Source organism: Trichechus manatus, unplaced genomic scaffold (genome assembly GCF_000243295.1).
Source record: "Trichechus manatus latirostris isolate Lorelei unplaced genomic scaffold, TriManLat1.0 scaffold00140, whole genome shotgun sequence".
Lineage (NCBI taxonomy): Eukaryota > Metazoa > Chordata > Mammalia > Sirenia > Trichechidae > Trichechus > Trichechus manatus.
The window spans coordinates 4,247,153-4,271,012 of NW_004444076.1; the positions used below are offsets into that span (position 1 = coordinate 4,247,153).

Consider the following 23,860-nt stretch of genomic DNA (forward strand, 5'->3'; position numbering starts at 1 on the left):
AACAGACTTGAAAATGCCGACATCTAACATATTACAAACAAACGATAGAGCTGGCAACTTGGTTCAAGCAATGACCATTAAAATAAAAATCCAAAAATAGATGAGTCAATGGCTATTGTAGTTGGAGGGTGGGCACATGGGAATTACTGTATCATCCTCTCTACTTTAGTGTATGTTTAAAATTTTGCATAATAAAATGTTTTAAAGAGAAAAATAAATAAAAATAAAAATCCCAGGGAACACAATGCCTTTGGGTAATAGCTACTTAACAGGTTATTACAACGGTTATTTGAATTTCCCTTTATTTATGAATTATTATTATCTTATTTTTTAAAATCTTAGGCTATAAAAGCATTTGTGCAATCAGCTTACATTGAAATCAAGAAGGGCGTCCATTTGATTTTGAATAATTGGTACAGTTTTTAGGAGTTTTTCTGTGTTCATTGTTCTCATAACTCCATCAGCCCTGTTTAAAAAATAAATAAACAATTTAGTTTGTTAATAAATCTACATTTAGAACTCCCATCTGGTTCTCTGCTTAAAAAGAGAACAAAGTTGTTATGTAACAGAAAAATATTTTTAAGTCATTACTGAACCTGAAACCACAGGCAGAAATCATTCAGGAAAAAATAAATAGAAAGCACTATATATCCAACTTCAAAATGCTTGTTTAAAACTAAAAAGAATATTAACAAGAAAATGTGAAACAAGAGACATAAGAATAAAAGCTTACATTATACAGCTAAGTCTACTGTGTACTTTTCACATGAAAAAATCATCTGATCCTCACAATCAGTCTATGTGAGGATTTAAAAAAAAAAAACTCATTTGCTTCAAATCACTAACAATCCATGTTGCAGCCAGGAACTAAATTCAAGTCTTAGAGTACTTCTTTATTATATTTAAGGCATATTAATCATGACTCAGAAATGGCCTGTAATATAGGAAATTAAAAGTGAAATCATTTGATTAAGAAATAAAGAACAATTTTACAAAATTATTCTATCTGGTGGTTAAAATAAACAAAGAGCTACTTAAGAGGAATAGTTCTAAAATATTATTTTGTCAAATATTTCTAAATAAGATTTCTTTAGACAGATATTTCTAAAGATAGGCAATTATTTGCAATACTGAATAAACTAGAATTTTACAAAACTAAATAAGAGGTACCGGGGCTACGGAACACAACTAACATTAAGTGCTTAATATTCATCAGGCTCCATATTAAGGGTCTGATGTATGTTTCTTCATTCCTCACAAAAATCCTACACATACTCTTGTCCCATTTATAGATGATGAAATTTTAGAGTCAATGAGGTTATGATCTGTCTAAGGTCAGAGAACTAATCAGTGGGAGGGTCATTATGTAAACCCCTGTGTATTAGACTCCAAAATGGTGCTTTTTGTAATCTTTTGGCAGATGAACAAGGCACTTCCAAAGGTGTGTAGGCTTTCCCCAATTTACAAATGACCCATGCTTATAAACAACTAACTGCTCTACTCTGAGCTACTCCATCAACCACAATCCCAGATGTCAGAAAATAAACTATGAAAAACAACAACAGTGCTTTGCAGGACACAACAGAGTTTAATGAACAAACACTGGGCTGCTGCAGGTAGGCAGCTATTGACCAGCTTTAGTCTAACAACTCTCTCCAATAAGATGTGTTAACCCACAAATCCTTGTTTCTTCTCAAGCACTAAATGACATTGATTGGTACAGGTTGCTGGAGTTGGGGATGAGGACACCAAACCCTCTTTGAAATCCTTTCTTTATTCTCATACACATCATACTCTCTCATTTTACTGGTCACCACTAGTATTAATTTTCCCTCTCTCTCCCTGCTGCAGTCGTTTTTTTGACCACCCAGTCACTGTCCCTCAAGTAAAGAAGACTTGAACACTGGCTCAGTCTTCCTTTCCACCTCAACTCCTAACATGTTGGTTAATTTCAACATCTACACAGACAATTAATCCAACATCTTGATCTCAAAGTCCCTTAACCACAGTCCCTATTCTCACAGTCAGATCCTGACCCTACTGCCTCCAGAAACCACATTATCCTCACCACCACCAAAAAAGAACAAAATTCAGATACCTTATCCTGCGACAATAACCTTTTAACCTTCCAGCTGACTTTGTCAAGTATCCCCATGGCAAAAACTATTTGACTTCATTAAAAACTTCAAGGTACCGACCCCGCAACAATCCTTTCTCATTTTTACTTCCTTCATCTAGCTTGGAATTCTACAGCTCATTTTCATAATACTCCTTTGCACCTATTCTTCCCTTGAAGTCAGTTGGCAAATTCACAATCCTGCCTGAGCAAACAGTCACCTCATCCATGCCTGTACACACTCAGGTGAGTGCTGTTAAAAAAAGAAAAAAAAAAAAAATCACACAACTGTGAAAACTGGTGTAACTGTAAACTCATAATCATCAGCTCAAATGGTGACTACACATTGTCAGCAATCCTCTTACCCATCTCTAGTGAACTCACTCTCCTACGTACTTTCAAACCTCCTTCTCTGCCTTGCCTACCCCCACCCAACACACAAATTCTCAGCTCATAACTCCCAAAATACTTTATTCAGAAAAAGGAACCAACATAAAAGAGATTGCCTAGTCTTCTCACTACCCAATCTACATCTATCTGGTCTGCTCCTGTTACAATGGAAGAAGTGTACCTCTATCAAAGGTAAATCCTACCCACACAGGTCCTCTGGATCCTGCTCTGTCTCAATCTTTGACTGTCGTTCCTTTCTCTAACACAGAGCTGTCCAATTGAACTAGCTTCAATGATGGAACTGTTCTATACCAGCACCATCCAATATAGTAGCCACTAGCCACATGTGGCTACTGAGCACCCGAACTGTGGTTGATGTGACTGAGGAAGTGAATTTTTCATTTTATTTTAATCAATTTAATTAGGTACACATGGCAAGTAGCTACCACATTAACAGTGCAGCTCATCAATCTCTTATATATATATCATTTCCATGCACAGGCAAACAAAGGCTCTAGGATCATCAATCTTAAACACATACACACACACACACTTTCCACTAATTCCATATTCCCATCCAGCTACCACTTCCCCTACAGAGCCAAGCAATTCAATAGAATTGCCACTTCCTCACTTTCCTTTCATTTTTTGATTCATTCCAATAGGAGCGCCTGTCCTTCCACCCCAGTTAAACTTCTCTAGTTTATCTTCAGGAACTTCTATGTTGCCTCTCCAACAGGCACTTTTTAAACCTTATCTGATTAGTCTTCTCAGCATCAATCAGAAGTTCACCTCACTCCTGAAATACTCTACTCTCTTAGCATCCATTACACCTCTCTCTCCTGACTGTCTCCCTACCTCACTATCCTTTGTTCAGTCTCTTCTGTTGGTTCCTCATCCTCTATTCATCCTCTAAAATAGATGCTGGTGCAACACAAGGTGTTCCTGGATCCCTTATTCTCCTCTCATTTTATACTCACTCCCTAGCTGATCTGTCATTTCCAAAACAGAGATCGTCAAAATGCCACTGACGAATTTATATTCCTAGATCAGAACTCCCAAGTTCCAAGTTAGTATATACAACTACCTTCTTGACATGTCAACTTGTATAAATCACAGGTATCTCAAAATAAATATTCCAAAACGAAATTCTTGATTCTTTACCACTACACCCTGTACCTCACCCCTAAAAATCTTCCCAGTAAAAGGTACCACTTTCCCAGTAACTTAAGCCAAAAACTTAGTAGACATTTTTTATTTCTCCCTCTCTCGCTAACCTCCACATTATTTCCATCACCAAGTTCTGATACTTTTATTTCCTAATTCCTTTTCAAATCTATTCACATTTCTATACCTCTACTGTCAATATTCCACTCCTAGCCATATCATCTATTTGGACTACCATAGTTATTCTCCATACCCTAGTCAAAGTGATCTTCTTAAAATGGCTTCCCACAGCATTTAGAATAAAGCCAGCACTTCACACTGTTGACTTGTTCTAACTCTAAGCTTACAGCCATACCTAAATCTCTTTCATGTGTGCTTTAAAGTCACTCCCATTTGTTGTGACAATGATATTCTGAAACTAAGTGTGAGATTTTACTTTTAACCCAATTGGTTTCCACTATATTAGATGTAGCTTACCATTCAACTCAAGACTTTTTCTTCAAGTCACCCATACATGTACTAAGTATATTATCAGTATCCAATAACATTTTAAACAGAGAGGGCCTAAAATGGTGCCTGTTAATACTCCCAAAGCAATTACAAATTTTTCTCTGAAGATTAACACTATGAACAAGGTAGAAGTCTTGAATTCTGTGCGTTTACTAAAAACTCATGTCAGAACTGAATCCCAGCAGAGAAAAAAATAAATAAACGGGTGTACCCACTACAAAGGCAAAATGTTTGATTCAACAAAAATGTCTTACCCTTCATTAAAAATCACCCTTACCCAAAAGTGAAGTGTAAAATTCTTGTGAAATTGAAGTTGCTTTAGTTTTATAATAAAAAAAACTACTTTCAATATATTAAGACCAATGGATAATTTAAGGAAAAAATCTCGAAAGAAACCAAATCCGTACAATCTAAATTTTTAAAAAATATTAATGTAAATAAAACCCTAAAAAACCAAAACCAAAGCCCTTGCTGTCAAGTCGATTCTGACTCATAGAGACCCTATAAGACAGAGTAGAACTGCCCCATATGGTTTCCAAAGAGCAGCTGGTAGATTCAAATTGCCGACCTTTTGGTTAGCAGCCAAACTCTTAACCACTGCACCACCAGGGCTAAGGAAGCCTAAAGGAAACCATAAAACTTGGAGTCAATTAATCTACTCATGATAGTTACGATAAACAGCTTCCATTTGCTGTGTCCTGTCAGATGATAATAATTTATTAGTAACTAAATTATTAATTATTAATAGTAACTTACGTCCTTTCAGAACATATTTCCTCCTTTCTAGGATACTGTGTCAGGGATTGCTGGTTGTCTCCCCATGTAGTTCTTCTGTTCTTCCACGTAAACAGAACCACAGATTTTTTAGCTGGGCCACATGGCTGTCACAATTCTTAGCCTCCCTTAGAGCCAGAATGTAGCCAAGCAACTAAGCTTTGGTGGGTGGTATACATGTAAGTGGAGCCTGGTGGCGCAGTGGTTAAGAGCTCAACTGCTAACCAAAAAGTCAGCAGTTCAAATCTACCAGCCCCTCCTTGGAAACCCTATGGGGCAGTTTTACTAACCCCAGCGGCGTAGTGGTTAAGAGTTCAGCTGCTAATCAAAAGGTCTGCAGTTCAAATCCACCAGGTGCTCCTTGGAAGCCCTAAGGAGCAGTTCTACTCTGTCTTCCACGGTCACTATGAATCAGAATTGACCCAACAGTAATGGGTTTGGTGGTTTTTTGGATACGGTCGTTATGAGTCAGAATTGACTCGACAGCAATGGATTTGGTTTTTTAGATACATGTGTCTTGCACAATTTCAGAAAAGAAGTGTTCTGAAGGAAGGAAACTGCCTTATTCAACCCTTCTTTCCTATCGTCTGGAATGTGGATATTTTCACTGGAGTTCAAGCAGCAAACCCAAAATATGAGATAAAAGAAACAAAAAAGAAGAATCTGGGTCCCCAGTGATTGCAGTCATTATGCCAGTTCTGCAGTTTGTGTACTTTAGGAAGAAATAAACTTCTATCTTGTTAAGCCCCAGTTATTTTAAGCTTTCCAGTCACTCTCAGCTAACTTAAGCCCCAAACACTATGATCACCCCTTCCCAGAAAAAATTAAATTTTAAGAAAAAAATTTCAGTTATCATATGCTTATATTAACTAAAAAGAATTTCAAATAACTCAAAATTACAAATGTAAACTGAATATGAGTAACAACATGCATAACAATTCACGCTCCACAGAGAACACAAACTTTTATGACTTCTACAATGGATTATAATTAAACTCAGATATTTGCTTCCAAAATATACAGGAGCAGTGGATTAAAGGCTTGCCATCCATGCCCTTATCCACAAACAATACCTGGATTATCCTTTCTTTTGCCTGTTATGCAACAATGTCCTGTCACTCTGAACCCACCAATTCAGAATTCAAAATAATTCAACATGGTGAGTTAATACTACCAAAAAATGGAATGTTAAGCAAAAAGAAAATAAAGAGACAAAGGTTTAACTATCAACTGACAAGATAAATCTACAGGCAATTTATTGCATCCATTTTTCACAGAAACATTCAATGTGTTGTTTACAAACTTATCTAGTCATCCTTGCAAAAACTATTAAATATCTACCATGTTACACCCTGCAACAAGTCCTAGAGATATAAATATGAATAAAACCATACTGTTGTTAAGGAAGTGACACTGTAACATACAATCTAAAAATAGAAATAAGGCTTCCTCAAAGAAATATTTAAATGAATTCTTGAAGAATAACTAAGAATTTGCCAGGTAACGTAAAAGAGGCTTTACAGAAAGAAGAAAAGTATACATAAGTGAAAAACCATTTAACTATTACTGGGGCAAAAATTCATTTTGTCTTTTTAATACCCTATATTTCTATTTTTTAAAAAATTGGTTGGCCCTTATCTCTTTTTTTTTTTTTTAACCAAAATATACTCAAAATGAATCAAAGATTTAAACAAAATACTGAATCCATAAATGTATTCAATAAAACATGAATAAGTAATTGATCATTTCAGGTAGAAAAGTCCAGTCTACACTTGTTTGAAAGACAAAAGCCATAAAAATAAAGATGACAATTTTGATCTTTTAAGATTTTAAACTTTTAACAATGTTAAAAAGAAAAAATAGAGAGAGAAAACTATGTGTAACCCATGACAATTTATCTCCTTAATATACAAAAAGTTCATTTATTGAGTACTTATCATGTGCTAAGTATTACATCCAATATCTCATTTAATTCTCATAATGATCCTATTAGATATTATTAACATTATCACCATTTTACAAATGAAATAAAGCTTAAATCAAGCTTCCCAATTATATCACAGTATACTAGTATGGGTGTAGGTATATCAAGATAATGATCTCTTAACCCTTCAGCCTCAAGCTGTCTTCTCCATTTACCCCAGTGTGAGATACAAATAGTATCAGTTTGTATGCTATGATGTTAAAAATAGCAAGCTGATAGATATATAATAAAACAGACTGGCTCTTAGGAAATATGTACTGAAGTGTTAAGGAATGTAAAGCATAAAAGGGAATGAGGATATAACCCACTTTCAAACAGTTCAGAAATAAAAAATATATACATACATAGAATGATTAAGGAAATGTGGCAAAATGTTAAAAACTGGTCAATCTGGGTAAAACGTATGGGAATTCTCAGTACTATTCTTGCAACTTTTCTGTAAGTGAAATTATTTCAAAATAAAGTTATAAAAAAAGTCAGTAAGCTGGCTGAAGTATCTTACCCAAGTCCCTCATGTAGCTACAGTGACGCTAGGATTCAAACTTAGATCCATCTGACTAAAAAGCCTATGAACTCACTGAACCCCTGAAACTACTGCCCTGAGATAATCTTTAAACCTCAAACCAAAAATATCCCCTGAAGTTTTCTTAAAACCAAACAACAGTTTAGCTTAGCTGGTGAAGAATGTCTGCCCTGAGCATTTCGCTCTTTCAAGATCTATCTATATGGGATCCAAATAACAACTGCAATTCGAAAGATTAGACAGAAACCTTGAGGGCAGTGAGTCAATGTTAATGGGGAGGAACAACTCAGAAAAGGCGGGAGAGAATGGCTGTACAATCAATGTCACTCAATTGTACATGTAGAAACTGTCAAACTGATGTATGTTTTGTTGTGTATATTCTCAACAAAAAATAATTTTTTTAAAAAAGCCTATTAACACTATTCCACATGACAGAAAAAAATGAAAAATCCAACAGAAAAATATGCAAAGGAGATCAAAAGGCAATTAACAAAGCACAAGTGGCATTAAAAAAAAAGAGGTTCAATATCACTATTTATTCAATTTTTCAATCAACCAATATGAAATGAGTCCCTAATGAGATACAGTAAAACCTGTGAAAGCTGGAACCTGTGTAAGGTAGAAACCTGCCAGAGAAGGAAAACTCAAATATTTTCAACCAATAGAGAAGAAAAGAAAAGTGGTAGACTGCACCCTGTCAGAGGCGGAAAACTTGCGAAACCTGGAAAAACAAGGCAGTCCCTTCAAGTTCCAGCTCTCACAGGTTTCACTGTACCTTATATCTAGATCATAATTCTGCAACCATTCGTAAGAATGGGATGGGTCTGTTTGTACAGACACTGAAAATGTCTAAAACATATGAGGGGGAGCAGTTTTCAAAAAACATCCAATTTGTACATAACTTTCTGTGCCTTCATACATACTTAACTTCCATTTACATACAGAAAGCAGATCAGATACACCAAAATGTTTACGCTTCCTACAGGTTAAGATATTGTGTTGCCTGAATTTTTTAAACGTTTATTAATTACTTTTGTAAACACAAAAAAATTATTACCCTAATAAATAAAACTTCACTATTTACTATACAAGTCCTCTCTAGAAAAACTGACACAATCTACTGAGGGTTTTACCATGATACAATAAATTTTCATTTGCTACTCCATCCACTTACACCCTATTTCTTCTATTTTTTCTTTCTTATTTATCCAAAGAGATACATATAAACTGTCAGTTTTGTGCTTCTTCTTGGTTCCCATTCAATTATGGCTCTGCCTTGATTCACTTTCTTTTTTGTCAACATTAAATAATAAACAGTAAGTTCTTTTAAATCAACACTAATTTTATTGTGAGTCCAGTTAAGGGCTGTTCTCATCCAAATAATGGAAGTTTGCTTCTATTAGATATAGAAATTCAGCAACTATCCTCAGTCTTAAAACTAGTCCTTCAATGGAGGGGGGGAGGTTACCATATTTTAAATCTATTATTCTGAAATCTACAAATACCCTGAAGATCAGTTTTACTAAAAACAGTTCATAGTGAATTATTAATATAAGCCAAACTGAAAATGATTTATTGGACAGGACATCATGTTAAGAATCAGACTTCCAAGATGAATCCTTCTACTATAATCTTGTAAAATTACCTAAATCCATGAAACAAAGTCTATAGAATTTACTTTCGGGAAACTTCAAACTAATCACTTCCTGACTAATTTGGAATGATCATGTAGAACATTTAAGTTCCGTGTTAAAATTCTGTGAATGACTAACAGGTTAATTTCACAGTTGTATTAAACTTTCTATTTTAATTTAGTAATTTAAAATTTCAAAAGAACAATTTAAAGGCAGAGATCAAATTTCTCAGATCTTTGGGACTGTAACAGCAGCGCAACTCAGAAAGGTATTTATCAGTATATTTCTGCAAACGCCAGATTCTCCTCAGGGCAAGCCTTAGCAGCTACAAGGGTTATTTATCCCCGCTCCTTAAGAATTTCTCTAGCAACTTTTTCCTAAGGTCTCACTATATATCCTAGGAAAAATCTGTGTACTAAACTTTCTCAGGTACATAGAAGCTCTGACTGCATCATTAATATGCCTAGTTCATGAGCCAAGAAGACTGTTTTTTAGGTGCTGGTAAAAAATATATTCATCTTCTGCATTTAAGATTTAAAAGAATCTTAAATACAAAGCATCACTGAAAGACAGAAGACCTAAATAAACAGAGAGATATCCTTTGTATATAGAATGTAAACTTAACATGTGAAGATACCAACAGTTTCCAAATTAATCTACAGATTCAGTGCAATCCATATCAACATCCCAGCTGTCTTTCCTGCAGAAACCGACAACCCGATCCTAAAATTCATATGGAAATGCGAGGGGCCCAAAATAGCCAAAACAATCTTGAAAAAAGAAAAACAAAGTTGAATGACTCACACTGCTAGATTTCAACTTACTACAAAAGCAAAAGTAATCAAGACAATGTGGTACTGGCATAAAGAGACATATATAAATCAACAGAACTGAGAATCCAGAAATAAATCAATGTTATCTATGGCCAATTGATTTTCGCCAATAACGTCAAGTCAATTCAATGGGAAAAGAATGGTCTTTTCAATAAATGGTGCTGGGACAACTGGATACCCACATAAAAAAAAAAAAAAAAAAAAAAAAGAATTTGGACCCCTACCTCACACCACATACAAAAAATTAACTCAAAATGAATAAAAGACCTAAACGTAAGAATTAAAACTATAAAACTCTTAGAAGAAAACAAAGGGGAAAATCTTCATAACCTTGGATTAAGCCATGGTTTCTTAGATAAGACACCAAAACCACAAGCAACCAAAGAAAAAATAAACTGGACTTCATTATAATTAAATAGTTATGTGCTACAAAAAACACCATCAAGAAAGTGAAAAGGCAAACTACAGAACAGGGAGAAAATATCTGCAAGTCAAATAGCTGAATAAGACTGAATATATAAAGAATACACAAAAAACTCTTACAACAATTCAATAAAAAATACAGAAAACACATTTAAAAATGGGGAAAAGATCTGTGTAAAATATACAAGTGGCCAATAAGCACATGAGAAGATGCTCAACATCATTAGTCATTACGGAAATGCAAGTCAAAATAACAGGGATATTCCACTTCACACCTACTAGGATAGCTATAATATAGGCTGGCTATAATGAAACAAACAAAACAAAACATGGAAAATAACAAGTGTTAGTGAGTATTTAGAAAAACTAGAACTCTCATACATTGCTGGGGAGAATGCAAAATGGTTTAGCGGCTGTGGAAAACAGTTTGGCAGTTCCTCAAGAAGTTAAACCCAAGAGTTACCATAAAAAATTAAAAAAAAAACCCAAACTCGTTGCCGTCAAGTTGATTCCAACTCACAGCAACCCTATAGACAGAGGAGAACTGCCCCATAGTTTCCAAGGAGCGCCTAAGAGTTACCATATGACCCAGCAATTCCACTCCTAGGTATATACCCAAGACAGTTGAAAAGATACATCCACAGGCAAACCTGTACATGACTGTTCACAGCAGCACTATTCATAAAACAGCCTGCGGTGCGATGCATCACTTTTATACGGCCTTTCTCACCATGGTCCTGTAACTCCAACCCAAGTGACTCAGTGGGACTATACAAATAAGGTAAGTGATTGGATAGCTTGCTGATAATGCAAATAAAGTTCATGGCACCCATGTGGCGATGGGACAATGCAAATAAGGTCTTATGGAACCCTAACGAAGGGACTGATCAGTTTTGCCATCCCGCTAGGCTTAAAATGAGTCATTCCAGAGGCAGGAGGAGAGGATCTCACTACCACCAAGAAAAGAAGAGCCAGGAGTGGAGAGTGACCTTTAGACCTGGGATCCCTAAGCTGAGAAGTTCCTGGAATGAGGAGACAGAGAGAGAGAGAAAGAGAGAGCTATAACACTGAAATGGCAAGAAATGGCAGCAGAGAAACGGCGGTAGCAGACGCAGGAGACAGCGTAGTGGGCTTCCTCATCCACAGAGTGAGAAAGCTGAGTGCCTTTGGGCAGGAGGTTTGCTGGCAGAGTGCAGTATCTCCGGGCACTTGGTGGAGCTAGGTGTGCTGAACTATGGAGCTAGAGCTGAGCGTCAGTGGGCCAAGGCTTATTGGTGGAGTGGGGTGTCTTGAGGCACTTATCGGCAGAGCTATGACCTTTGTAACGCTTGCCCACGGAGGGCAAAGGCTGAAGGCCAGAGACAGCCACGCTTGTGGGCCTGGCTGAAAAGAGACTGTCTTGATGGAAGAACTGTATCCTCAGTGTTCCTTAACCTGAATTGCAACTTGTTACAGTTGAGTGGTCACTGCAATTAATTATTCAACTCAGCAGAGAAGTAGAGAGTGCCGTGGGAGGGACAGCTAGTGTCAGAATTCGTAAAGACGGCAGAGAGAGGAGGCATGTCTGACCTCCATTCTACCTCATAGGAATCAGCCTTGGGCTGCTGATCTTGATTCTCCATCCTCCTTCTGAAGTTAGAGAAGGTCAGATGCCCCTGCCATGCTATTTTTACACAGCCTAAAAGTGGAAACAACCCAAATGTCTACCAACTGATGAACTGACAAACAAAATGTGGCATATATCCATACAAAAAACTCACTGCCATCAAGTTGATTCTTACTTATAGTAACCCTGTAGGACAGAGTAGAACTGCCCCACAGTGTTTCCAAGGCTGTAAATCTTTACAGAAGCAGACGGCCACATCTTTCTCCTACAGAGCAGGTGGTGGGTTCCAACCGCTGACCTTTGGGTTAGCAGCCAAGCACTTAACCACTGTGCCACCAGGGCTCCTTCATATCCATACAATAGAATACTTTTGAGCCATAAAAAGAATGAATGACACATGCTACAATATGAATGACCTTGAATACAGTATGCTAAGTGAAAAAAGCCACATACAAAAGGTCACCTATTATATGATTCTATTTATATGGAATGTCCAGAATAGGTAAATCCATGGAGAATGAAAGTAGACTAATGGTTGCCAGGGTCTGGGGAGAGACGGGAATGGGAAGTGATTGCTAACAGGCACAGGGTCTCTTTTTGGAGTGATGAAATGTTTTGAAATTAGATAGTGGTAGTAGATGTACAACTTTGTGACTATACTAAAAACCATGCAACTATATACTTTAAAATGATGAATTTTATGGTATGTGAATTATATCTCAATAAAACTGTTATAAAAATAAAAACTTTAAAAGAATCCTTGTGCAAAAGAAAAATGAAGTTTATCTTTTAAAAACGACCTGAAATTCCAAAATCCATTAATAATACCTAAAGTGTACATTTTAAAATATTAAATCCAATTAGATATCAAAAAAGAAAGTTTAACTCACCCTCTTTTCACTTTTGTGAAATCAAATGCAACTTGTCTGTATGAAACAGCTTTCTCATTTAGATACCTACTATACCGCCTAATAAATGTAGACATGTCGTATCCTGTAAGAAATAGAAAAGTTTTCATAAATGATTATAACTCCATTTTTCCTAGAAACCCAACTCATTATATACCAACAGCTATCATGTCTTGATATACCAACTCAATTTAGTAATATAAATTAAATAATTAATGAATAATATCACATTAAATTCTTTAAGACTTCACATTTTTTTAAAGTTGGGTATGTCATATATGTGATGTTGAAAAAAAAAATCTTCCCTTAGAATTTCACTAGTAAGTCTGTTTTACTTCTGATCAACATTCCTATCACTTATTCATCAGCAATCAGAAAAACATGTTCTCTTACACTACTTGATAACTTCACACTTCAAATTTAACATCCTGTGGAACCACAACTTCATTCCTCAAATTATGAAGAAATTTTATAATTTTTATACTCTTGATATCTCTAGTTGTATACAATTTAGAACAACCATTACTTTTATGTGCCAATCTTACAAAAAGTAAATTATTGTCTAGTACAATGCTCATGGAGCCCTGATGGTGCACTGGTCAAGAGTTTGGCTGCTAACCACAAGGTCAGCAGTTCAAATCCACCAGTTGCTCCTTGGAAACCCTATAGGGCAGCTCTACTCTGTCCTATAAGGTCGCTAACAGCCTAACTTTGGAACTATGTATAATAGATTCCATTAAGAGAGAATGTGCAATTGGTTATAGCAATTTTAAGATACTGAATTAAAAATAAATAAATAAATAACAGGTATACGTATCAATGAGCAATTCATCTGAATATCACACTGTACTCACCTTTGCCTACTACTAAAAGGTACAGTATTCCAACTACATTTCTTGGAATGAAGCATAAAATATTAACAACAGTAACAAAGCAAATACATAGCATTTCCCGTGTGCCATGCACTGTTCTAAGCACTTTTACATATATTAACTAGGTTAAATCTCATGACAACCCTATAGGATAGGTACTATCATTATTCCCCATTTTACAGACATAGACAGGTGATGTAACTTTCATTCATTCCGCTGTTTAAGTCATAGAGATGGGATTCAAACTCAGGCAATTTACCTCCAGAATCCACGTTCTCAAACCACTACCCTATAGTGTCTCAAAGAGCTTTGCATTTCAAGTAGTGAAATCAATGTTATCTTCACATTAAAAGACAGTGTTTCTTTCCTACAACCTTCACTAAAATACGAGGTTCTTCTCAGTATATGTCCTAAACGTTCAACTGTGCAGTAATCATCATATGGGGTCACTCTTCTGATTTTCTATGATGAGTAAGTTGTCTTTACCTTGCAATCCACTTTTATCCAAAAAATTGCTTAAGTTAAACAACGTGTTTCTTGAAGCCAAATACTGAATAAAGCGCTAGGAAAAAAAAAAAAAAAAAAATTTGTCAAACTAAGGTACTGTCATCTCACAAACTCTAATTTGGTAATTAGGGGGAAAAGTTAAGGTTAACATATTCCATTAAGCTTACCTAGTTTAAATTTTTCATCATCATTCCTTATCACCTAGTTATCAAAGCTAAAAATATAATGCATATTTTCCACTAGCATATGAGAATTTATTAAAGCCTAATGACCACAGCCATGGTATTAAAGTCAAAATAAAAGGAAATAGACACATAAACTGAAAACACTTATTTTGGCTTTATTGTAGCATATTAGAGCTACACGTAATCATACTCCGATGGCATCTGTATTTTAAACAGCTATCTGAGTGTCCCAAATTTTGATGACTTTTTTTTTAATACAATGTTTCTAATCATACAAGAGAACAATATTATAGACATCCTCTTAGCCACTTCCCATATTTAACATGTTAACATATTTGCCTCAGATCTTCTCAAAGAATCAAAACATTATAGATTGTTGAAGACACACTCCTTTAATCCTTCTTCAGAGAGACTCACTTTTATGAAGTAGGCATGTATCACTTTCATACAGGTTTTTACAATTTTACTACATGTGTAAGTATCCAAAAACTGTAAAAACACCCAAACCAAACTCGTTGCCGTAAAGTCAATTCTGACTTACAGCGACCCTACAGGACAGAGTAGAACTGCCCCATAGGGTTTTCAAGGTTGTAATCTTTATGGAAGCAGACTGCCACATCTCTCTCCTGTGGAGCAGCTGGTGGGTTCAAACTGCCAATCTTTCATTTAACAGGTGAGTGCTTAACCACTGCACCACCAGGGTTCCTAGCCATAAACTATAAATAACTTTATTTTCTATTTTAAATTTACAGAAATATCATACTGTACTTATCCTTTAGCAGTGTGGTTTTTAACTTTTCCCCAAGAATTACCCATATAAATTTATTTCGATACGGATCCAGTTCATTCTCTTTCAATGATGTCCTACATGAGTTCGAATCAACTAGATGGCAACTAACGAAAGTATTCTAATAAAATGATATACCATTATGTATCTATTCATTTATGGCTATTTAAATTCTTTCCAGTTTTCACTGTTATTAACAATGTTGCATTGAACATCTTTGTGTGGTCTCCACGTGTAAGTATGCAAGAGTTTCTCAGAATATAGAGTTTGGGGTTGAATCGTTAGGTCAGCATGTATGTACAAGTTCATCGTGAAATACTTCCGAATTCTCTCCAAAATGCTTACCATAGTATATTTTCTTAACTTTCTTTCACCTACAACCTCTAGGCATTTATGTGTATCTGGGTTAAGTTCTTCTTGTGTCATCCTGGACCCCTTTTCAAGGATTCCTCTTTTTTATGTATGCAAAGGCTTACTATCAACTAGGATGTACACCATCACCTCCTAACTTAATTTTACTCACCTGAGATCACCCCAAACAAACCAAGATTTTGAAAACCAATTTGTAAGTCAAAGACTCTTCATGTTTCATCATTTATGCTAAAACCATCTCTTTCAAAAATGTGCTAAAGTATCACAGACAACTATCTATTAGACTACATGATTTTTTGTAGGGTTTAATAATATCTTTCTTCTTAACCTTTGCATTCCTTGAATAAACGCAAATATTTAAGTCTATTAGGTCATTTCATCCTTAGCTTTATAGATAATAAATCTGAATTGTCTTTTTTATTTCATTAGTCTTCTCTATATCCATCATATACTATTTGACTACAAAGACATTATAGCTTTAATCAAGTTTTGGTTTCATTTTCAACAACATCCTAATGATACTCAAAATGGTATTAAATTAAACCAAACACCATATTGCCAAACTGGCAAATAATAACGCTTGGTAGGTCCCCATTTTGGGTCACAAAACGTTAACTCGGAATGCATCACCTTAAAACTATCATTTAAAAAATGGTAAAATGTTGATAAAAGTTGAAGCTGGGTCATACTGAAATTCTATGGAATAAATGATCATAATTTTAAGTAAACATCTTCATGACAAAAGTAGAAACTACTATCCCTAATTAAGATCAAAATGCTTCAAGTTACATTTAAGTATATCCAAACATTTCTACTAGCTCTGTAAACTGGTTATAATGAATTAGAATGCAATTAAACAACTTATGTTCTGAAAATGTTCAGTCTGTTGACTTAGTAATCACATTTCAGGTAACACTTCTGGAAATAATTTTTAAAAACTAAAAACTACAAACAAAATCATTCAATGTGATGTTGTAATAGTGAACAATCACAAAACTAAATTTCCAGCAAGGGAAATGGTTAAGAAAAGTATAGAATATACGATCAATTACATAGCCATGATAAATACAAAGAATATAGAACATGAAGATGTTTATGGTATAAGGTTATATTAAAAAAGCTAAAGATAATATTATTCTAAACTATGATTATAGTTATTAAAAATTACAATAATAAATTACTGTAATTTATTATTACAAATACTTTTGGACAAAGACCAAAAGGGAACACCAAAAAGTGCAAACAGGAAGATTTGCTGGAATGATACAGTTGCGGTTCCAACTTTAATAATGTTCTATTGTTATCCATCAAAGATGACAATGGTCATGACTGAAAAGCCCAAAATGTAAAACAATAGGTGCCAGAAAGTCATATATGCTCAGAAGTGCAATACTAATGACTGAAGTCCCTCTCCATCTCTATCAAAGCTATCTCCCAGCAACCAGTGAGTGTGCTTTACTTTTCAAAAGCACATAGCAGTGTAGATTTATTTTCTGGTTCCATTCAAGTGTTCTCATAAAGTTCCTTTTAACACAATTTTACAAGTAACTATACTGGGCTGAGAAAACCATTAAAGGTAAGAACTAAAAAATTAGCTGCTTGGCTGTCATGGGGGAAAAAAAGTGACTCTCTCCAAACAAAAAATTACAAAAGCTTATATATCTTGCTTGTTACCCTTCTGTGTAACAAAGACTTCAGAGACACCTCTCTGCTGAAGAAGACATTCTTCATCAGTCTCTCTCAGCAAGATGCCACGCTAGTCCTCAATATCACAGCCTTGAAACTAGTCAAAGTACTTCCACATATAAAAAGCTTACAAAAAATACATATAGACAAATCTAGAAATCTATAAAGAGGTCTGCAAAGACCAGTGGTGCTTATGAAACACATCTCTAGGTATTATCTATACTTCATGATCCCATCACTCAAGTCCTCTGTGTTCTGACCTCGCCTTTTCTGCTTTTTGGCTTATAGGACACATCTTTTTCAAATTTCAGGGTCTATTAATTGTATTTCTGACTAGGCATCTTGCCATTTTTGCCTATACTATCCTGTCTCTGAAGCTATTCCTGAAATTTCAGTGGCAGAAGCAAGCTAAACAATCAGTCTCATACGAGTATACTGTTACAACAAAAAATCTGCTTACCTCATTTCCATACACCATCAAATGATGAGTTGTAATGAGAGACTTGAAGACCACCACCCAACTACTGTTAGTAGTTCTTTCAAATAAACTGTCTGCCAACTGTGGGATGTTCACATTCATCTCATTTGTGCACTGAATTAAATCTGCAATATATTTACAAAAAAAAAAGGACTTACTTTCTTGTTTTAATTTCTTTTTAATGCCAGATTCGCATGTTTACAGCTGAAAGATCTAACAGAGTGAAGCAACAAAGGGTAGTTTGAAGAAGTTGTTAAAAATCTCTCAAGAAAAGGAGACTATTATAATCTGAGAAATAAAAAGGGCACTGATAAGGATCATATAAATTATTAATAATACCAGAAACTAAATCAAACTCCTTCAAGGAGTAATTCTCCCTCAAGAACTTTATTCCTCTCAAAAGAAAATGTTTCAAGGCCTTGAGGAATGTTCAGTTCTTACTACTCATAAACCTTCAGAGTTACAATAGTGTTATTATTCATCCCTACATTCTAAAAATATAGTTTTAGAAAGAAATCATGCATATGGAAGCAGCAGCAAACTAAAAGTCAAACTAGCTTTATTAATACCTTCCCCAGAGTGCCGCATTTACATGAATGAGAAGATAACAGAGATGTGGTCTGTGATTAGTTAAGATCTCAGCTTGTTTATATAAAATATTTCTCATTCTTTTTTTCCCCTCAGTTTCACTGAGTTAGCTCAGATTATTAGTTGATATCAACTAGCTAATGTTGATAAACACAAGTGAAAATGGACTGAGGTTTCATACTGCAGAAATTTCCAAATCAGAATGGAATTAGGAACTCTACATTCAACACTAACCTGAAAGCAGTTAAGGCAATATAAGTTCCCAATTTTGTATTTCAAACTGGAAAGCATTACTATATACAACTGTTTCAGCACCAAAACTAAATGCTCTTCACCTAGAACCTGCCTAGCAGATATCATTGGCAAATTCAATGAAGACCATAATACAAAATATAATCCAAATTAGAGAAATAATAAAAGAAGGGAAAGTCAAAACATGAGTTGTTTACTTTTAGAAAGTTTTAAAAAATATGTATAAATATTTCAGCTACAACTACCATAAAAGAAAATAAATAAATAAATAAATAAAGCTATTGATGACACTAACATTAGTTTGGCCACTTTTTTTTTTTTTTTTTTAAATTGTGCTTTAGGTGAATGTTTACAGAGCAAGTTAGTTTCTCATTAAACAATACACAAAATGTTTTGTGACACTGCTTGCCAACACTGCAATGTGTCAACACTCCCCTTCTCCACCCCAGGTTTCCCGTTTCCATTTGTCTAGTTTTCCTGTCCCTTCCTGCCTTCTCGTCTTTGCTTCTGGGCAGCTGTGCCCATTTAGTGTCATATACATGACTGAACTACAAAGCACATTCCTCATGTGTGTTACTGTTTGTTTTACAGACCTGTCTAATCTTTGGCCGAAGGGTGAACTTCAGGAAGTTTGTCCACTTTTAATCTCTAATGCAAAATAATTAAATACAACTTCGAATGACTTAACTTTCTAGCTTGCAAGAAATGTCAATGTAACTATAGCCATTTATCTGCTCACAATCTTTCAAAAATGTTGGCTCTAGTATGTCCAACTATTATACAAAGTTAACATTTGATCAGCAAATGCATTTTAGATAAGCAGTTTCCCTGGCCAATACTGCTTAAAGAACAAATCACATAACAGTCAGAGTACCCATCGAACAGCAGAATGACAAAGCTTTCACAATTCAGACTACCTGCAACAAAAATTAAATAGTGAATTCAACGTGGTATGCATGACAGTAAACAATGAAATTTGATCTCTCCCTTGTCTGAATCTTCATAGTACTTTATACCTGTCCTATGACACTGAACATATGTTACTTGTCTTATTCTCAAACCTAAGATTTCTCTGCCTCTCAAAATACTGAGGGCAATGCCTATGTTTTGTTCATTTCTGAATCTTTTAAAACTTCAAGCACAATGGTCAAGTCCTGAGCTGCATTATAAAAAACCAAAGCAAACCCGCTGCCGTCGAGCTGATTACAACTCATAGCAACCTTACAGGACACAGTAGAACTGCCCCATAGAGTTTCCAAAGAGCACCTGGTGGATTCGAACTGCCGACCTTTTGGTTAGCACCTGTAGCACTTAACCACTATGCAACCAGGGTCTCCAAATTATAAGAAGTTAAATTGCTATCTTCCCTGTAGTATTTTTCTTCTCTATCCTTCCAGATACTGTAACTATTCAGTTCTTAAATATAGCAGCTACTTCCTTATCATGGCATCATTAGTATTTTTATTCCTCAGAATCTTATTAGTTTTCAAAATTGAACTTGTCACAAAATTTCTTGTCACAACAATAACCAAAGGTGCTCCTACCTCTATGTTAATATACATACACCCCTTAGATCCCATCAGTAACCCAGTCTTTTTGATTCTACCTCCTAAACTTCCAGAAAGACCTCTCCCCATCCTACTACCACTGCCACAGCCACAGTTCAGACCCTATTTATTTGTTACCTGAACAGTCTAATTCAAAGGTTCTCAACATGGGGGAGGGGGGGTGCCCCACCTCCTAGAGGCATTTGGAAATTGGGAAGGGGTCTTATCACACTCTTTGACGGGTTTTCTTGGCATTTAATATCAATTAAATATCAAGGAAATGTTATTACTGGTCTCCCCACTTTTGATGATACCTGATTTGGGGTCTCACCGACCCCACACCCCTAACCAATCTATAAATTGTCAACGGAATGAAGTAAAACACAACACAGACTGTCACTGCCTAATCTTGATGTCCTCACTGCTTACAGAATGGCATGCATTTGTTGTTGCTGTTGTTGTTAGCTGCCATGGAGTTGGCCTCCGACTCATGGCAACCCCATGCACAATGAAAAGAAATACTAGACAGTCCTGTGCCATCCCTGTGATTGACTGAGGAGCATATCATTGTGATCCATAGGGTTTTCACTGGCTGATTATTTTGGAAGTAAGTTTCCAGGCCTTTCTTCCTAATCCATTTTAGTTTGGAAGCTCCACTGAAACTTCTTCAGCATCATAGCAACACCCAGTCCTCCAGTGACAGACAAGCGGTGACTACACTTATAGTGTACTGACTGGGAATCAAACCTGGGTTTCCCCCCATGGAAGGCAAAAATTCTACCACTCAACCACTAATCCTCATTGGCCTACTTTTTCAGTCCTTGTCAATACCCATCTTGCATCTTAGTCTTCAAAACAAAACCACTTTCTAGGTTTTTTTTTGTGACGTACACCTTGATGTTTCACACTCAATCTTTCTACTCCTGTTCATTCTTCAAGAGACACTTCATCTGTAAAGTCTTCCCATTCCACAGACTAAGGGACCCTCCACACAGTCACTGAAGCTAGCATATAATTTTACACTATAATTATTTACTTCCAAATCATTTTCTACTAGATTGAAACCCCTTGAAAATGGTCTGCAAACATTTTTGTTAGCAATTTCCATACTCTTCATGACAAAGATAAGAAACTGCCAGAATTAATTACTCAGGTAGAGCATGATGCTAAATGAAGTCAAAATTACAGATTTTAGTTTTACAATTTACCATATCTATTGCTAAAAACTCACTTCTTAAAAGAAAAAAAAAAAGTAGTCCCCCCACCCAAAAAAAAGGAAATCAAATGAGGGAAAACAGCTTAGCTAAAAGAAGTAGTTACAGCTATTTACTTTTTGGTACCCAGAAAGCATCAGTAAAACAAACTATAAGATTTCGTGAATCTTAGCTCATGAGCTACTCTAAATCTTATCTCATGACCAAGAGTACTCTTTCAATACTACGCATATGTGGGAAAGAACACTGGTCTGGGAGCTGAGAAAGCCTAGACTCTTGCCTACATCTGTCTCTGGGTAGCTTCATGGGGGCAACATGGTGCTATAGTCAGAAGCATCACGCTGTCCCTCCACAGCAAACATCTGAAAAACTAAGTCAAACAGAGTCACACATCAATCCTGAAACCCTAAGCATCAAATGAAGAGATAAAGAACTCAACCAAGCACCAAATGGAATAAGAAACTGACAGCAGAGAGCGAGGAGAGATACATGCAAACATCCCCTATCAGATAACGAAGCACAGATCCGCCATTATGTACTCCTATCGGTGATCATCGAACGGGGGTATGGGAAAGCAGCTTCACGGAGCTTCCAGCAGGAGGCAGAACTGCTAACCAATGATATACGCTTTCCCACCCCCTACCCTTCTTCACCCCAACTCGACCTCCTCTGATTCCTGCGGACACAGTCTCTTGGCCAGGAAACACCAGCTTCACCCTGGTGTCACTTTGATTCCATCTGCCCGCACTGGTTGGCTCCCTGACTGCCACTTGTTGGGTGCTGGTGTGGTTTTTTTCCGCCTCATTAGATTTCTTTCTTACCTCTCACCACCTCCCCCTCCCTTCTCTCAAATACCTGGCTCTGTAGCCATCTTTGCTTCTTCCTGTGGAACTGCTTCCCGGCCTGTGCCACCACGCTGGTGGGACCCCCTGGGGCTTTTTGTCTATTTGTTTGTTCCAGTTTGTCCTGTTTTGATTTGTTTGTTTGATTGTTTTCTTTTTCTTTTCTCGGCTTAGGAGCCCCTTCTGGCCGGGTGGTGCTGCGCGGCTTGGGAGATACTCCCTTACTTTGCGCAGACACAGAAAGACATCCCTGAGGCCATTTCTTTTTTCTTGTTTTTGTTTTTTGGGTTTTTTTTGTTTCTTTGTTTTGTTTTCTTCTCTTTTTCCCTTTTTTATCTTTCTTCATTTCCAGTTTCTCGATTTATTCATTTTTTATTTTATCCCTTTTCTTTTTTTTAAATTTTTGTTTTTCTCCATTTCTCAGTCTCTCATCTCTCCACTCCAATAGCCAGCTCCCTTAGCACTCTTTTTTGTTTGTATGTATGTTTTTGGCCTCTGTTCCTCTCTCCTCTCTCTCATCTTTCCCATACCCATCTTAGCTCCACACATCACAACCTACCCCCTCCTTCTTGCCTACCTGCACCGTGCACTGAACATCACACCCCCAAGCAGCACAGGCACAGCCTACTAGAACCTGCCCCGCACTGATTCCCGGCCCGCCCTAGTACGTGCCACAAACAACCCATCCCAGCAACTCCCCTTCAGCTGGACCTGCCCTGCTATATCATACCTGAGTGACAGACCCTGCCCACTGGAGAAGGAGGTGAAAAGTATCGTGCCCGCAGATGAGCAAACAACAAAGAATGCACAGCCCACCTGCTCAGACATAAACAAATAAAACAAAAAAGCAGGACAAAACAAACGAATCTACATTCAATAAATGAGGAAAATAACTATGAATACCCCGAAGACAGCAGACTATATCAAAACATATACAAAATGAGGACAGGATGATTCCAGTAGGCATCCAAAATAAAACAGCAGATGACTTTCCAGTAGAAGAAAAGGCACTAGACCCAACTGATAGGGAATTCAAATCTTTAATATTCAGAATTATCCAAGAGTTGAAGCAAAAAGCAGACAAAAATGAGGAAAAATAGGCAAATTCATGGACAATACAGAGAAAAATGGAAGAATTCAAGAAAATAATACAGGAACAAAATGCTAAAATAAATTCACAACTAGAAATCATACAGAAACAACAATTAGAAATCCAAAAGATAAACAATATTTCAGAAATGGGCAGTGTCATAGAAGGGCTGAGAAACAGGTTTGAAACGATGGAAGATAGGATCAGTGAAATTGAAGACAAACACTTGGATATAACTCTGAGGAAAAATCAGAAAAAAGAATGAAGACAAATGAAGAAACTCTGAGAATTACGTGGGATACAATCAAAAGCAAAAATCTACAAGTGATTGGAATTCCATAACATGGGGAGAAAACAGAAACACAGAGAGGATCATTGAAGAATTGCTGACAGAAAACTTCCCCAATAGCATGAAAGATGAAAAGCTTACCATCCAAGAAGCTCAACGAACCCCATACAGGATAGACCCCAAAAGAAAATCAACAAGGCATATCATAATCACACTCGCTAAAACCAAAGACAAACAAAGAATCCTGAGAGCAGCTCGAGAAAAACAAAAAGTCACATACAGA

The 23,860-nt window shown here is 36.2% G+C and overlaps 1 protein-coding gene across 7 annotated transcripts in view; it reads right to left on the reverse strand.

Annotated features, from left to right (window-relative positions):
- PICALM (phosphatidylinositol binding clathrin assembly protein) overlaps positions 1–23,860 on the reverse strand; it is a 108,814-nt gene that overhangs the window by 49,028 nt on the left and 35,926 nt on the right. For all 7 annotated transcript variants that reach the window (XM_004385520.1, XM_023739792.1, XM_023739786.1 and 4 more), the window contains exons 2-5: positions 17,738–17,880; positions 14,227–14,302; positions 12,851–12,953; positions 373–466 (exon numbers count right to left, since the gene is read on the reverse strand). In XM_004385520.1, coding sequence (XP_004385577.1) covers positions 373–466; positions 12,851–12,953; positions 14,227–14,302; positions 17,738–17,880 — 416 coding nt within the window. The remainder of the gene's footprint in view (positions 1–372; positions 467–12,850; positions 12,954–14,226; positions 14,303–17,737; positions 17,881–23,860) is intronic.